General features: G+C 36.4%; 1 protein-coding gene and 1 pseudogene across 1 annotated transcript; one reads left to right on the top strand and one right to left on the bottom strand.

Annotated features, from left to right (window-relative positions):
• Nucleotides 1-2,101: 2,101 nt before the first annotated feature.
• On the bottom strand, nt 2,102-3,058 carry LOC115517024 (olfactory receptor 4K13-like). The gene has a single exon (XM_030320199.1). It carries the CDS (start codon nt 3,053-3,055, stop codon nt 2,102-2,104), a length of 954 nt encoding a protein of 317 aa, XP_030176059.1. The 5' UTR covers nt 3,056-3,058.
• Nucleotides 3,059-13,468: 10,410 nt separating this feature from the next.
• Nucleotides 13,469-14,385, top strand: LOC115517023 (annotated as a pseudogene).
• Nucleotides 14,386-16,098: the final 1,713 nt, after the last annotated feature.

The raw sequence follows: 16,098 nt of genomic DNA, 5'->3' as shown, positions 1-16,098 counted from the left end.
AACTACATGGATGGAACTAGAGGGTATTATGCTAAGAGAAATTAGTCAGTCAGAGAAAGACAAATATCATATGACTTCACTCATATGAGGACATTAAGACACAGAAGAGATGAACACAAAGGAAGGGAAGCAAAAAGAATATAAAAATAGGGAGGGGGACAAAACAGAAGAGACTCTTAAATATGGAGAATAAACACAGTGTTACTGGAAGGGTTGTGGGAGGGGAATGGACCAAATGGGTAAGAGGCATTAAGGAATCTACTCCTGAAATCATTGTTGCACTATAGGCTAACAATTTGGATGTAAATTTAAAAAATAAAATTAAAATTATAAAAAGAAAAAGAAAAAAATTTAATTTAATTTAAAAAATAATAAAAATTAATTAATTAATTAATTAATTAAAAAAGACCAATATTGTGAATATCATATTTCCAACTAAATGAGTGTATGAGATTAATTCAATTATAATATGTAGCATTCATGTCGTTTAATAAAATCATTCTACTTAATAGTAAATAACTGAACTGGTTTCAAGATGATATGAGGAAGAATAGCAATGAGAGTACTTATATAATAGACATTAAAATGTAATATAGATTTTTGGTGCCTGGGTGACTTAATCGGTTGGGCAACTGACTTTTTGTTTCAGCTCAGGTCATGATCTCACAGTTTATGAGTTGGAGCCCTGTGTCAGGCTCTGTGCTGACAGCGGGGAGCCTGCTTGGGATTCCCTATCTCCCTCTCTCTCTCTCTAAATAAAAAATAAATAAATATTTTTAAAAATGTAGTATATATTTACAATGATTAAAACAACTTGCTAACAAATGAATCTCAAAGCCATTATGCTGACTGAAAGAAGCCATTCCCAAAGGCTACTTACTATACGAATTCACTTACATGACAGTCTAGAAAAGGAAAACGAGGCACAAAAAAATAGATCACTAATATCACAGTCAGAAGATAGGAGAGAGGGATAGACCACAAAGGGACACAGGGGAATTTGAGGGTTGAAGAAATTCTCTTGTTTTCTCATTGTGATGGTTACATGGCTATGCATTTGTGAAGACTCACAGAATTGTACACTAATGACAGTGATTTTTTTTTTCCATTTGTAAGTTGTATTTTAAAAGTGGAAAAAAAAAAGCTTGATACTGGTACTAAGAATTGATTGTAGACTTTTCAGGAGTATCACCCCTTTCCCCCTGTAAGTTCTGAATCAATTTATCAGTGGACTCAGAAAACAAGGAAGAGATAAATATTAGTGTTATTACTGATAAAATTGTATTGGACTTACAACCATGTAACATAGTACTTTACACGCCACAACATGACTGAATATTTAGTTCACTCTCTCCATCCATAGACTCTAAGCTTCCTGAAACCCTGGGTCAATCTTCTGGCACATTGTGGGCTCACAAAATATGTGAAGAATGGTTAGAGTCACCATGTCTGGGGCAACCGAGTAACTAAAAGTTAATACATATTAACTAGGGATTACCTACTAAATGTACTTAACTAGCACCAAACAGTAGTGACTCAGACACTCAGCTAACACCTATGTGAGGGATCATCTGTGTACATTTCTACATACAGATTCCCAGTAATAAGTACAACTATAATACAGCAGTAATAATTACAAGAGTCATAGCAGTAGTAAAAATAACAATTGTAAAGATCAAAAACATGCCAAAATAATAAAAGAAACATATAAAGAAGTTTTTGCAGATAAAGAAGTAGAGAAAGAGAATTTATTCATTTTTCTTTTCAAATTTGCATGAGAAGAAGTAGTGAAGAGAGGATTTAAATGCATGTCTTCCGGATTGTAGATGTCATGCTTTTAACCAGTGATAGAGACAAACAAGGGGTTTGCTCTTTAACAATTAAAGACCTACGGTTTCTTTATACAGAACTTCAAATACAGTAAGAGTTCATTCCTTAAAATGTCCATTCCTTAAATTGTCATTAACAATTTAAACACCTACTGTTTCCTAATACAGAACTTCAAATACATTAAAAGTTCATTCCTTAAAATGTCCAAATAAGAGATTATCTCTTTGGAGGCATCATCTACAAAGTGGGTTTTGAATTTATATGTCGAGTTCTATGGTGTAATGGTTACCACTCTGGACTCTGAATTTATGTGTTGAGTTCTTATCTTCTTAATGGCTGCTTTTACTTCTTGATTCCTTAATGTATAAATAATAGGATTTAAGAGAGGTGTGAAAATTGTATAAAACACAGAAAGAATTTTATCTACAGAGTATCTGCTGAAGGGCCATACATAGATAAAGACACATGGGGCAAACGATAAAGTCACAACCGTGATGTGTGCCGAGAGAGTGGAGAAAGCCTTGGCAGAACCACTAGCAGCACGGTGCCTGACTGAGTGTATGATGACCGTGTAGGAGACAAGCAAGAGGAGGAAGCAGACCAGGGACAGGAGGCCACTGTCAGCAATGACCAGCAGTTGTAGCATGTAGGTATCCTTGCAGGCGAGTTTGATCACAAGGGGAAGGTCACAGAAGAAGCTGTCCACCACGTTGGGACCGCAGAAGGGCAAATTCAACATGAAAGCCATTTGACTAGATGAGTGCACAAATCCAACTGTGTAGGAGGATAGCAGCAGCCCACCAAGCACTCGGGGGTTCATGATGGACATGTAATGGAGGGGTTTGCATATGGCAACATACCTGTCTATTGCCATGGCTACAAGCAACATCATCTCACTCCCACCTAGGAGGTGGATGAAGAACATCTGAGAATAACATCCCCACCAAGAGATGGTCTTCCGCTTTCGGAGGAAATCCACAATCATCTTAGGGGTAGCAGAAGAAGCCAAGATCATATCCATACAGGAGAGATTGATAAGCAGAAAATACATTGGTGTGTGAAGGCGTGAGTCAAAGGTCACGGTGACCAAGATGAGAAGGTTTCCTAACACAATCCCAGCATAGACCACAGAGAATCCTAGGAAGAATAAAATCTGAAGATTCTGAGATTTGGAAAGTCCCAGCAAAATGAACTCAGACACCACTGAATGGTTCACTCTTTCCATGTTATCAACTTTATATCATCATAATCAAAATGAGTAAGAATTGTGGGCAGAAAAGTTGTGTTTATACAAAGGATGGTTCATGTTGGTGTCTAATTTTGATACTCAGACAGGTGAACTTAAAGCACCTCCCACTTTTGGGAAATTCTGTTGGTCAGTGATATCGTAAATGGCCCAAAGCAGTGTACCAAATAGCAAGGAGAATTCAGAATATACATTTCTGAAAGACAAAAATAAAAACAGCACATGAAATCACAACCATATAGACTGTGAACTTGGATTCCAAAGACCTCAATACAACACCTAGCTGAGTTACTCATTGGGCAGCATATGACAACGACCTCCTTCTGAGGGTTACATTTCCTCCTCAGTAAAATAAAAAAAAATCAAATTCCATGATATTGAATGCCTCTTTGTGCTATAAAGAGTCCATAAATAAGACAATGGTAAATAAATCTCCTAAATAAGATAAGATCATGGTCGGTTCTACATTTACAGAATAATACTGAATTTCTTAACCTGGAAATGATGTATGCAGAAAATATAGAAAGGATTCTAAAGACTCATATTTTGAAAGAGATTCTGGTAAACAAATATTAATTAATACCTTAAATTAAGTCTTACTTCTAAGTTTCTATCTCCTGAAAAATATATCTCTTCTCCTCCCTGCTCCATTTTTGAATGAATCCCTCACAGCTCAAGCTAGTGCCAGTGATGGTCATTGTACACTAGCAGAGTCAAACCATGTAATTTATATATGTGTGTGCATATATAGAGATATATGTTTATATTTATCAGTCATACATAATTCATTCACTCAATATTTAACATTATTCACATCAAATGCCTCTTCCAGGAATTTAAGCAAGATATACCAAGAATATAGAAAGTTCACACCCAAATGGAACTGAGTTTATTTCCTTTTCAGTGTGTCTTCATTCATTCACTTGTGTATTGCTATACAGAGGACCACTGGTTAGCTTGTGCATGTTTATTTATCACAGCTTCAAAACGATAAAATGAGGTAATTGAGGTAACTGACTGATGTCGGTAATAGAAATACCATTATTTCAGCACAGTCATCTAAATTCATACCATAGCTTTCCCATCAGCCCATCCTTATAACAACACTGGTTTTATTGGCTTTGTTCTAAAAAAAAATATTTTCAACCGTAATAGTTCCTCAATTATCTAGGTTCTTAAAAAGCTCCTGCAGTAATTAAAGCCTTCCTTTTGTGCCATTGTTGTTGTTGTTGTTGTTGTTGTTGTTGTTGTTGTTTTTTACCAGAGAGGGGAAAATACTTTCATGGGAAAGTGCCTCATGTGAATCCCAGGAATAGCCTTGCATCTCCTTTTCCCATATTGCCATCAATTTCCTGAAATTTATGCTCCCAATCATCAGAAACAGAAGGAAGAAGCATCATAATGTTGTACAATCTGTTTCTCTGAGGCAATCTCATGGGTACATTTATCCAACTGGGGATGTATTTTTTTCTACATAAACTTGTTCTCTGGCCAGTTTCCTACTCTGAGAAACTTGGACTGATGCAAAGTACAAAGTTACATTAAGTACTTAAAGTTACTTCCATGTTAAGAAAAGTTGTATCTCCTTTCAGTTTTATGGCTAATATTTAAAAGATCCATACTAACGCTTTGAAATCCCATTTTTGAAACTGCACTTGAAGAGAACACGATAGACTTCAAATATACATGAAATAGTTTATATACATTCTTGCATCTGACTAATGTCTATTGAAGGAGTGAATGAATGAATAAAATATATTATGAATATTCAGGATCTATATTAAAATCAGTGTTAAAGCAAAATCCATGTAAATTGGGAATTTTAAGCATATTTTTTTTAAAATGTCAAATTGGATGTTAAAGCACTTTTAAACAGAAACAGAATAACCATTCCAATAAAACTGTTAGAAATATTTATTTTTCCCTAATTTATTTTTAAAAAGGATCCAAGTAGCTTATGTGAATGGAAAAGAAAACATGGCACACAGAGCAGCAGGATAACTGTTAACAGTCTGTTTCCTGGATATCCTCTGAGAACAGTAATATACACATTAGTACATTGTGTGTGTTCTTTCCGTGTGTGTGTTGTTGTGGGTACTAGTATGTGTTTACATTTATATGCTTTTTATTAAGACCATAGTATTCACTACTATTTATTGAGAGAATAGTGTTCATATGCATAGTTATTTTCTTTGGGTTGTCAATACATTAAATATATATTTCTATGAGCACATGAAAATCCAAAACATTTTATGGCTATATCGAATTGCATTTTGTTGATGATACATAATGTAATTCCCCCACAAATACAGTTTATCTTTAGGAATTGAGCATTCTCATAAGAATTCTGTTTTCATCCTGTTATTGTCTTCTTAAGAAACCTGCAGTTTCATAACTCCCTTATCAATCCCAAGTTCACCAAGGCCTTCACAATAAGCCTCTCATCCACCCTAAACATCCAATACTGTTTTATAATAGTGCAAAAATTCAACTTCTGTTTCAGTAAAAACAAATTCATGGTTTTCTGAATTCCTCATTCATTTTTTTCTATCCTTACATGTTTTCATGTCCACAAATTCCTCTGTCCATTTAACCATATCCTTTAAGACACCTCAAGGTCTCATCTATATAATAAAACTTTCCTTAGTGTAAAACCTATAACAATTTCCAGTGTATTTATGGTCCGTTTAATGTGATCTACCATTTACCTATTCTCCAGGTATACCATGTGCATTAGGTATCAATATTCTGAAATTGAAGGAACACAAGAAAATGAGCTATGTAAATCTCTTCTAATCTGAGGTCTCTCATTTCTAGTGTTGTGATTCTTTCCCCAGATCAATTTTAAGCTCTTTGAAAATAGACAAATTACTCTTATATTCTCCATAATACATGTTATTAAGGCCACCAATACAGATGCTAATGAAATGAATGAAAGCAGACAGGAATTTTAAAAATACTTGGAAAAATGCATCAGTGATATGTAACTGTGCCATAGATAGGTTTATTGAAAGTCAAAGAATTTTTCTACTTTTTATGGTTTTTATTTTGTTTTCATAGTATAACTTGCACTAATCTATAATTTTCCTTTAAACCACATTCACATATAAGTTTCTAACTCTAAACCACCTATACCCCCCCCACACACACAATCTTGTGTGGAGGGGGCAAGGGGTGACAGAAAAAGAGAAAAAGTTCATGTTTTGAAAGGAATCATTTTGATTACCTGCCTAGGATCCCCTTTCCCACAGAAATTTCCTTAGCTTTCTTCTTTCTATAAGGAACTTTCTAACTATATAAAATGGCTGAGGAGAAAAATATATAAACTTTGAAATCAACATTTTAATTCTAATGCATAGACTCATGTGCAGAAAATACAGTTGAACTGAGTACTAGAAGTAGAAACTTACTTGCAGGATATCACAGGCATCAAATTATGAAACCACAAATTATGACTATCTATGAGTTGCTAGATCTACAGAACACAATGTGTCCAATTACCTGAGAATATATGAGTGATTTACTCTATTGAAATGTATTTTTAAAAGTGCTTGTAATCTTAATACAAAAGAATATGAAATAAAAGCAATTAGGGTTAGGTCAGGTTTGCCAAAAATCATGTTCTTGTCCACATGATATTTGTTAATTGAGCTGATGATGTTTGTTTGTTTGTTTGTTTGTTTAACAGAACAGGATAAACTGAAGTGTTAGGTTGGGTAGGTTTATCAGCCTGACAGGGAATAGCACATTTCTTTGAAAACAAAAGCAAAGAATTCATTCAGCCACTTACTTCTTTTTTTTTTTTTTTAATTTTTTTTTTCAACGTTTATTTATTTTTGGGACAGAGAGAGACAGAGCATGAACGGGGGAAGAGCAGAGAGAGAGGGAGACACAGAATCGGAAACAGGCTCCAGGCTCTGAGCCATCAGCCCAGAGCCCAACGCGGGGCTCGAACTCACGGACCGCGAGATCGTGACCTGGCTGAAGTCGGACGCTTAACCGACTGCGCCACCCAGGCGCCCCACGGCCACTTACTTCTTGAGGAGTCACTGTTTGACATGGATTGACAATGCTCTCAAATGTTTATTGGTGATGATATGGACATTATGAAGTTTGAAATGGAAACTCTTAGGAACCTCCAAAAAAAAAAAAAAGAAAAGAAAAAAAGAAATGGAAACTCTTTAACAAAAGGAAAATAACATCACTTGAAGTATATCAAAGCGTACTCAATTATTTAATTTGCCCCATGCTATCACACTTATAATGTGAATATGCTGTACTTTTTTTTTTTTTTAATTTTTTTTCAACGTTTTTTTTTTTTTTTTAATTTATTTTTGGGACAGAGAGAGACAGAGCATGAACAGGGGAGGGGCAGAGAGAGAGGGAGACACAGAATCGGAAACAGGCTCCAGGCTCCGAGCCATCAGCCCAGAGCCCGATGCGGGGCTCGAACTCACGGACCGCGAGATCGTGACCTGGCTGAAGTCAGACGCTTAACCGACTGCGCCACCCAGGCGCCCCATATGCTGTACTTTTATGACAACTAGAGTGACAATGCCTTCTAGAATTCTCTAATGTTATCAGTGTTCAGCTTCTAAAGGACTTTTCACATCTGATTCTGCATATTAACAATGGGATTAAAAGCCAATATCTAGAAATGGTTCTATATTTTTTTAATGCATGTTAAAACTTCCTCTATGACTTACCAGTTTTACAGTGTTTTAGAACATTACTTGAGTCAGACACACTGAAACCTGGAGTGCTTCTCTTTCCAAAAATAATAGTATTTCCCGAAAAGAATGACAAAAATATTTTCTCCTAAAATAGTCATATATATTGAGAGAGTGGTCATAAATAAGTGACGTATTTTGAGACCTAACAATACTCAACTGATGATCAAATACCAATGGGAATTATTAAAGATGCCATGTTGTTTTCCCTGAATTACAAGAGAAAACTTTTTCTGGAATTGCATACTTACCAAAACTAGTATGTTTACTTATTATGGACAACAGTTAGGAAGAGGAATATAAAACCCACTACCAGGTCTAGAGTGTTCTAATATAAGACTTATTTAAGAATATTAAAAAGGATCAATCACAGGGGTGCCTGGGTGGCTCAGTTGGTTAAGGGTCTGACTTCAGCTCAGGTCATGATCTCCTGGTTTGTGGGTTCAAGCCCTGCATCGGACTCTGTGCTGATAGCTCAGACCCTAGAGCCTGCTTCGGATTCTGTGTCTCCCTCTCTGCCACTCCCCTGTTTGTGCTCTGTCTGTCTCTTTCTGTCTTAAAAATAAACATTTTTAAAAATGATCAATCACAAACATATAGTTACCATTTACATAATTATTATATTAAGCTTAGGCCTGGCATTATTGTAAGCATAACTGGGTCTGTCAAAACTGAAGATATAAAGATATAAAGCTGGAGAATTGCAGTCTCCGCATTTCCTTATTCCCACCTCCACTTCTAAGAAATGTTTCCTGTGGAGTATCCCCTAGGCTGTCTTTCACATCTACCTGAAACATATATTTACCCAATAATATTAGCCAGATATTCATGCCTCTCTTCACTTGTATTTGAAGTAATTTTGACCTGCCTATTTCCATTTTCCATAGGACCACTGCTCCAAGTGTGATAAGAAATGTGACATAGCCAGGTAATTCCATGTTTCTTTGGGCCTTTTTGTAGATTAGTAACAGTAAAGTGTCTTTTCTGATCAAAGAGTTGTTCCACATGAAATACACTCATAGATCTCCACTATTATAAACCTTTAACTGTTTTCTTGGTGGCTGCTTCTGTAAGACCAATAAGGAACCATGCACCCAGCCACTAACTCAGGAAATCAGTGGGTGAGCCCTGATGAGCTGCTAGAGTCAACTGATCCATCCCAGAGAACCTTGAGTGGACTGGACAAGTTGAAAGCATAAATCCTGGCTGGGTTTGCCAATACTATTGCCAAACAAACTTGGATATACTCATCACAAGAGAAGACAATAACCCAAGAGACAAGGGTTTGGAAAAGGGAAAAATTTGTTCAGGTGCCTGCAGCTGTGTGAGCTGGCAGGCTCAAACCTTAATTCACTTGTCTGCCTGCAAGGTAGACACCTAGAGTTTTCTAGGAGAGGTTTAAGGGGGTACATGCAAGACAGCAGGAAGGGAGCATGTAATCACAGGTGGGATCAGTATGTGTTTAGCTCCTGATCATGGGCAAGGAAGGGGCCATGGGGGGGATGTCTTCTAGGCATTCTGTTGTTATCAGGGCTTTTCTGGTCTGGGGGCTGGAATGTTTCAGTCATTGTCAATGCCTCAAGAAAGTGCTGTTGGGGTCTATAGTTGAGCAAGAAGGATTGCTTACAAAAGGATAAGCAAATCCTAGAACTGAATAGGCATCAGTTCCATTAAATTCCCATTTTTACACCACTGAGGCTTCTGGAAGGAGTCCAGTATAATCCTTTGCTGGCTCTGTGCAGAGTCTTCTTTTCAGGGAAATCTGTCTAAAATCATCATCAGATGGACGCTAAGTCCACAGTGTTTAGACTAATGGCCTCAGTGGGTATAAGAGAAGTATGCCTACATTTTTGCTGTTTGGATGTTTCCATGCCATTTTATTTAATTATTTCCAGTAGCTGGTTCAGGAAATGCTTTAGGGAAAGCATCTGACAAAAACCTTAGCATTCCAACCTCTTGGCTCAGCACGAGGTCTTTTTTGGGGGGTTTCTACATTGCTTGTCTTAATTTTCCTCCATGTTCCCATAAATGTTTGTGTAACTGAAAGCTGGAAATGAGAGTGGTTTTATTTTCCAAGTACTTACAGCCAATTTATTTGCCCACATAGCAAGACCCCTAGTTTAAGAGACTATCAACATCTAAAGGTGTCAATGACCCATAAACCTAATTCCTCCTACAATGCTAAGTAAGGGTACTTGATAGCATCTATCATGCAAATTTTCCCTTACCCTCTTCCTCAGAGTTTTGCTGCCTTTAGGGATTATTGTTGCTGATTTGCAAAGAGCAACAGGCTTCATTTTGGAAACTATATCAATAACCAAGGATTGTTTGGTTTGATCTAACCAGGAAAGAATCAAATGGTTTAAACCTAGGCTGTCCAAGCTTGGGTGGCTCAGTCAGTTGAGCATCCGACTTGATTTTGGCTCAGGTCATGATCTCACAGTTTGTGAGATCCAGACCCAAGCTCCACGTCAGACTCTGTGCTGATAGAGCAGAGCCTGCTTGGGATTCTCTCCCTCTCTCTCTCTGCTCCTTCCTCACTTGTGCGCATGCACTCTGTCTCTGTCTCTTTCAAAAACTAAATAAATACATTTAAACCTAGGCTGTCCAAGCTAGTAGCTACTAAACATATAAGGTTATTTTAGCTAACTGCTCTTTCTTTCTTTCTTTTCTTTTCTCTTTTCTTTTCTTTTCTTTTCTTTTCTTTTCTTTTCTTTTCTTTTCTTTTCTTTTCTTTCTTTCCCCTTCCCTTTCCTTTTCCTTCCTTCCTTCTTTCCTTCCTTCCTTTCTTCCTTCCTTCCATTCTGTTGTTCTCTCATCCAGGCCCACTTCCTCTTTTTCATGGTTTCTCTGCAGTTTATATGATGCAGTTTTTTTTTTTTAATTTTTTTATTTTTTTTATTTTTGGGACAGAGAGAGACAGAGCATGAACAGGGGAGGGGCAGAGAGAGAGGGAGACACAGAATCGGAAACAGGCTCCAGGCTCTGAGCCATCAGCCCAGAGCCTGACGCGGGGCTCGAACTCACGGACTGCGAGATCGTGACCTGGCTGAAGTCGGATGCTTAACTGACTGCGCCACCCAGGCGCCCCTATATGATGCAGTTTTGAATTATCACATTAGAATACCTTCAGACAATATCTTATCAATTCACATATACTGAACTTCTCTATCCTCTCTCTCCTTCGTACTATATTATTATGTCATCCTTTTATTTGTACATATTATAAATGTAATAAATTGTCATTACAGCTTCATTTAACATTTCTGGTGGCCATGAAATATTTAATCTTCTACCTGCTCAAAAATGTTTCTATTTCACTCTTAATTTTGGTATAGAATTCTAGTTTGAGAGGGTTTTTTTTCTTTTCCTATTTTATTTCAACGTTTATTTATTTTTGGGACAGAGAGAGACAGAGCATGAACGGGGGAGGGGCAGAGAGAGAGGGAGACACAGAATCGGAAACAGGCTCCAGGCTCCGAGCCATCAGCCCAGAGCCTGACGCGGGGCTCGAACTCCCGGACTGCGAGATCGTGACCTGGCTGAAGTCGGACACTTAACCGACTGCGCCACCCAGGTGCCCCTTTCTTTTCCTATTTTAAGTAGAATTTGCATAGTTTAAAAAAAGTGTAGGGTTGTTCATTTTTTGTTCTTCTGTATATAATGTATCTTTTTGCCTCTGACGGATTTTGAAATTTTATAAATTGCTCATTTTCAGCAATTATTATACGTCTTGAAGTGATTTCTTTGTTTTTCTTGAGGAATTCAAACCTAATTTTGTTTTGTGAATTGATACGTTATTCATTAGAGTTTTTAAACACTATTTCTTCGAATATTTGTTTCCTGTCATCTCTGAATCCAATACCACAAATGTTAGGTCACTTGATATTTTTTATAGGTCACTGAGGCTCTGTTAAATTTTTCCACAATTTTTTGGCTTTTGCTTTAGTTTCAATGATTTCTATTTTCTATCCAGAGTGATTTTTGTTGTTGATGTTCCTTTGTCTTTCAAATGGAATTTCTCATTTTCTATCCTGTATTTTACAGCCTGAAAAATTCCATACCATCCTTTTTTTATAGCTTTCATTTTTTCTCTGATTCTGTCTTCTTATAAGTTCCTGATTTAAAAATATCTATTTCAAAAACTTTAATTTAAAATTTCATCATCTAAATATTTCTGAATATGGTTTTCTTGATGATTTTTTTCTCTTGGTTATAGGTCATATCTTAACTCTTCTTCCAATTATTAATAATTTTTATATATTTAAATTTTCATATTTAGTATTTAAATATTTATATTTGTATTAATTATTGACCCAATAGGATATATAAGTGGTTCTCAACCAAGGGACATTTGGAAATATGTGTGGACCTTTTTGGGTGTCACACACAGGGGGATACTACTGGCATGTAATAGAGGCTGGGAATGCAGCTAAATATACAGTGCCCAAGGCAATCTCCCACAAAAGAAAATTACCCAGCTTATTCAACCACATGGATGTGTTCCCTATAGACACCCCCCTTTGCTTATCAGAGCTCTACAATTATACTATCCTTATAAATGATATGGATGTTATACTAAATTTGTTAGAACATTCAGCCACTTGACAGAAAAAGTAAATTAAGTGAGACAGTGGAAAGCCAGCAGCAAGCATCCGTTTGTGCCGAGTTTGAGTACTGTACCTTCCAATCTACTCAATTCATAGGCAGGGAGGTAAAGTCAGAGCCCATATATCGAAGCCTTTATTCTACCTTATGTAAAGGAAGGTAAGAAGCCATCTCCATGTGGCCAACCATAGATTCAAGTGTCTAAAATTCAGAGTGTTTATTATTGCTGCTCTCCTGACTTTCAGCAGCACTTGCAGGACTGACTCCTAGATTCTCAATGTTCTATATTCCATCTACTAAATTTTGTTTTTCTTGGTCCTGCTTTTCAGTTAGAAAACCAGTTGGCCTCTCCTTAACTGATATGCCCCTTACTATTATGCATTTTAAAAACAGATTTCAAGAGGAAAGTGTCCTCCTCTTTGCCCATGGAGGGTCAAAAAATCTATCCCTTACCCTCTAAAAGGGGGCAAGGAACTTATAAATTTCTTTACCAACTCAGATACCACTTTACTCAAGATTAGTGCAGATATGAGTTATGTATTGCTGGCTTCAATTTTCTTCAGTCATCTTGGTCTATGACAGAAGTTCCTCATAACCTTTGGTAAGAAATTATGTCCATTCTTTTTAAAAATTTTTTTGGTTCATGCTCTGTCTCTCTCTGTCTCAAAAATAAATAAACGTTAAAAAAAATTTAAAAAGGGCACCTGGGTGGCTCAGTCGGTTGAGTGTCTGACTTCAGCTCAGGTCATGATCTCGTGGTCCATGAGTTCAAGCCCCGCGTCGGGCTCTGTGCTGACCGCTCAGAGCCTGGAGCCTGTTTCGGATTCTGTGTCTCCCTCTCTCTCTGACCCTCCCCCATTCATACTCTCTCTCTGTCTCAAAAATAAATAAACGTTAAAAATTTTTTTGGATTCAATGTTGTTCAATACTTTTGATTTTTTTTTTTTTTTGCACCTTTTGGTGGATTTTAGGAAGCAACGTTAAGTGAATATTAACTTTAACTCATAGACTTTAATCTATTTTTTTTAGGTTTCATATACTAACAATCAAACAAATGGAGAAAAAAAATCATTCCATGGTGTCTGAGGTTATTTTGCTGGGCCTCACAGAGTTTCATGAGTGACAGCTTTGCTTATTTTTTTTTTCCATTATCTATACAGTCACTTTTTAGGTAACCTCATTATCTTTGTAGTAAAACTGGACCCTCAATTATACTCTCCCAAGTACTTCCTGCTGGAGAACCTCTCCTTTAATGATAAGTCCCTGATCTCCCTTGCTACTCCTAAAATGATCTATGACCTAATTAGTGAATATAAGGCTATCTCCTATAAAACTGCATGGCCCAGATGTTCTTCCTTCACCTTTTACACGGAAGTGAGATGATGTTGCTTGTAGCCATGACAATTGATAGATTCACTGCAATCTGCAAACCCCTTCATTACAAAAATATCATGATCCATTGTATTCGCATCAGACTTGCAATTCTGTCCTGGACCACTGGTTTTGTTCACACTGTGAGCCAAATGGTGTTCACTGTGCCTTTACCCTTATGTGGTCCCAATGTTGTGAATAGTTTTTCTGTGATCTGCCTCAGGTCATCAGACTTGCCTGCACTGACACATCTTGGAGCTATAGGTCATTGCATTCAGTGGACTACTCACTTTGTTCTGTTTCACCTTTCTGTTCGTCTCCTATAGCATCATTCTAATTACTGTCTGGCGTCGCTCCTCCACCAGGTCTTCCAAGTGAGTAGCCCACATTACAGTGGTGGTGCTGTTCTTTGGACCTTGCAGCTTTATCTACATATGGCCATTCAGCAAGATCTCCATAGATAAGATCCTCTCTGTGTTTTATGCAATTTTCACTCCCCTTTTAAATCAAATCATCTACACGTTCAGGAATAAAAACATGAGAAAAGCAATAAGAAAGACAAAGAACAAGCATGTGAGTCCCAGATCAACTTTTAACTGAAACATTACAATCATGAAAGACATCATCATCATTGTTGCTACCACCATCATCCAAAGACACTGAGGCATATGATTTTGTATGAAATATAAGTCACATCTTGAGAACTGGCAATACTTCCCTACACAACATATATATGCAATAAAACATCCTGAATTATGTATCCAAACACAAACCCTTCCAATATAATCCCATTCATGTATGTTGTAATTTTCAGGTTTTTGTTGTTTTCAGATATTTACTGAGCTTTAATCATGGATGAGGCACTTTGCATGTGTTTTCTCTTAACATTATAATGGTGAAAATAGAGCATATTATTAACATATTCTCAGTAGAAAACTCAGCATTAAAAAATTTAATGAACTTGGCACAGAAATAACAAGCACTAAACAGAGAATCTAATCCAAACTCTAACTTCAACATCTATGCCTTTATAACAGATGTTCTATCTAAATTTTAATAACAATAATAAATTTATTCTTGTTCCTGCCACATGTTCCCAATAAATAACTCCCAACAAGAGCAAACAAAAAATTCCCATTGACCTGAAAGTAAAAATGTCCCAGCCATTTCAGTCTCCTCATACCTCTGATTTAATAGAAGAGTTTATTAAGTCAACTGAAAAGATTGATCCCAATAATCAAGGTGTACTAGGCTTAGTGTTCCTCAATAGAGTAGGAAAGATCATATATGAGATTCAAACGATTCTCTGTGGTGTCTCATAATATTTGCATACTAAGTAATAAAAGTAAATAAAAATGTTTTTCACAGGGGCTGCATCAATTTACATTTCCACCAACAGTGCTCAAAGATAATATTGTACGGTAACAAACAGTGACTACAATTATTCTAGTGAAAACTGAGTAATGTATAGTAATGTATAGAACTGCTAAATCAACATATTGTACACCAGAAACTAATATAATATTGTACATTTATTATATGTAAAGTAAATGAGTATATTTCAGTTAAGTAAATGAGAATGATATAACCCAATAAAATTTTACATCAGGTTCACCCCACCAAATAAAGAATCATTATCATCAGATTTATTAGCTGACCAGAAAAAAGAAAGCAATTGGCAGTAAAAGAAGACAGCCATGGACAATTGAGTTTCCCAACCCATTAGTAAAATGCTGATGGTAGAAACCAAGAATATTTTCTTTCTGAATATGTACTAGGATAACTGTGCATTTATGGTATTTATAAAGAAATTTCAAATTCTTTTTTTCTTTTATTTTTCCTCACCAAGAAGATGCTGGTGATTAACTTTACCATTTAGTCTCTAGGCTATGGAATGATCCTGTGGGATTATGATTAAGCTACAGGAGATCCCAACACGGCACTGAGATGGATATAGGAAGCTATGAAAACTTCTAGCTTTCCATTTGGAGAAAAGATAAGAATGTCTTAATTTGTATGCAGGATTAATGAATCTTTCAGCTGAAGCAATTATCTTTGATTGGAAATTTAAATAAAGGTGGAGCGGTGTGTATGGAATCTAAGCAACAAAATGGGAAGAGGATTCAGAATATTTCTCGTGACTCGCTGCCCCATATTAGCTTTTCTATAGTCCTCTCTTTAGTAGATAGCTACAAGCCTGAAAATTACTTTTCCTGAACTCCTTGTAAACTTAAAACTTACTAGTATCAGGTTCTATCAGTGGAAGACATTAACATGATATTGGAAGGCAGGAAAAAGGGGGAAACTTTACAT

The sequence above is a fragment of the Lynx canadensis genome, chromosome B3 (assembly GCF_007474595.2).
Source record: "Lynx canadensis isolate LIC74 chromosome B3, mLynCan4.pri.v2, whole genome shotgun sequence".
NCBI lineage: Eukaryota > Metazoa > Chordata > Mammalia > Carnivora > Felidae > Lynx > Lynx canadensis.
This window is presented reverse-complemented; position numbering and strand designations above follow the sequence as displayed.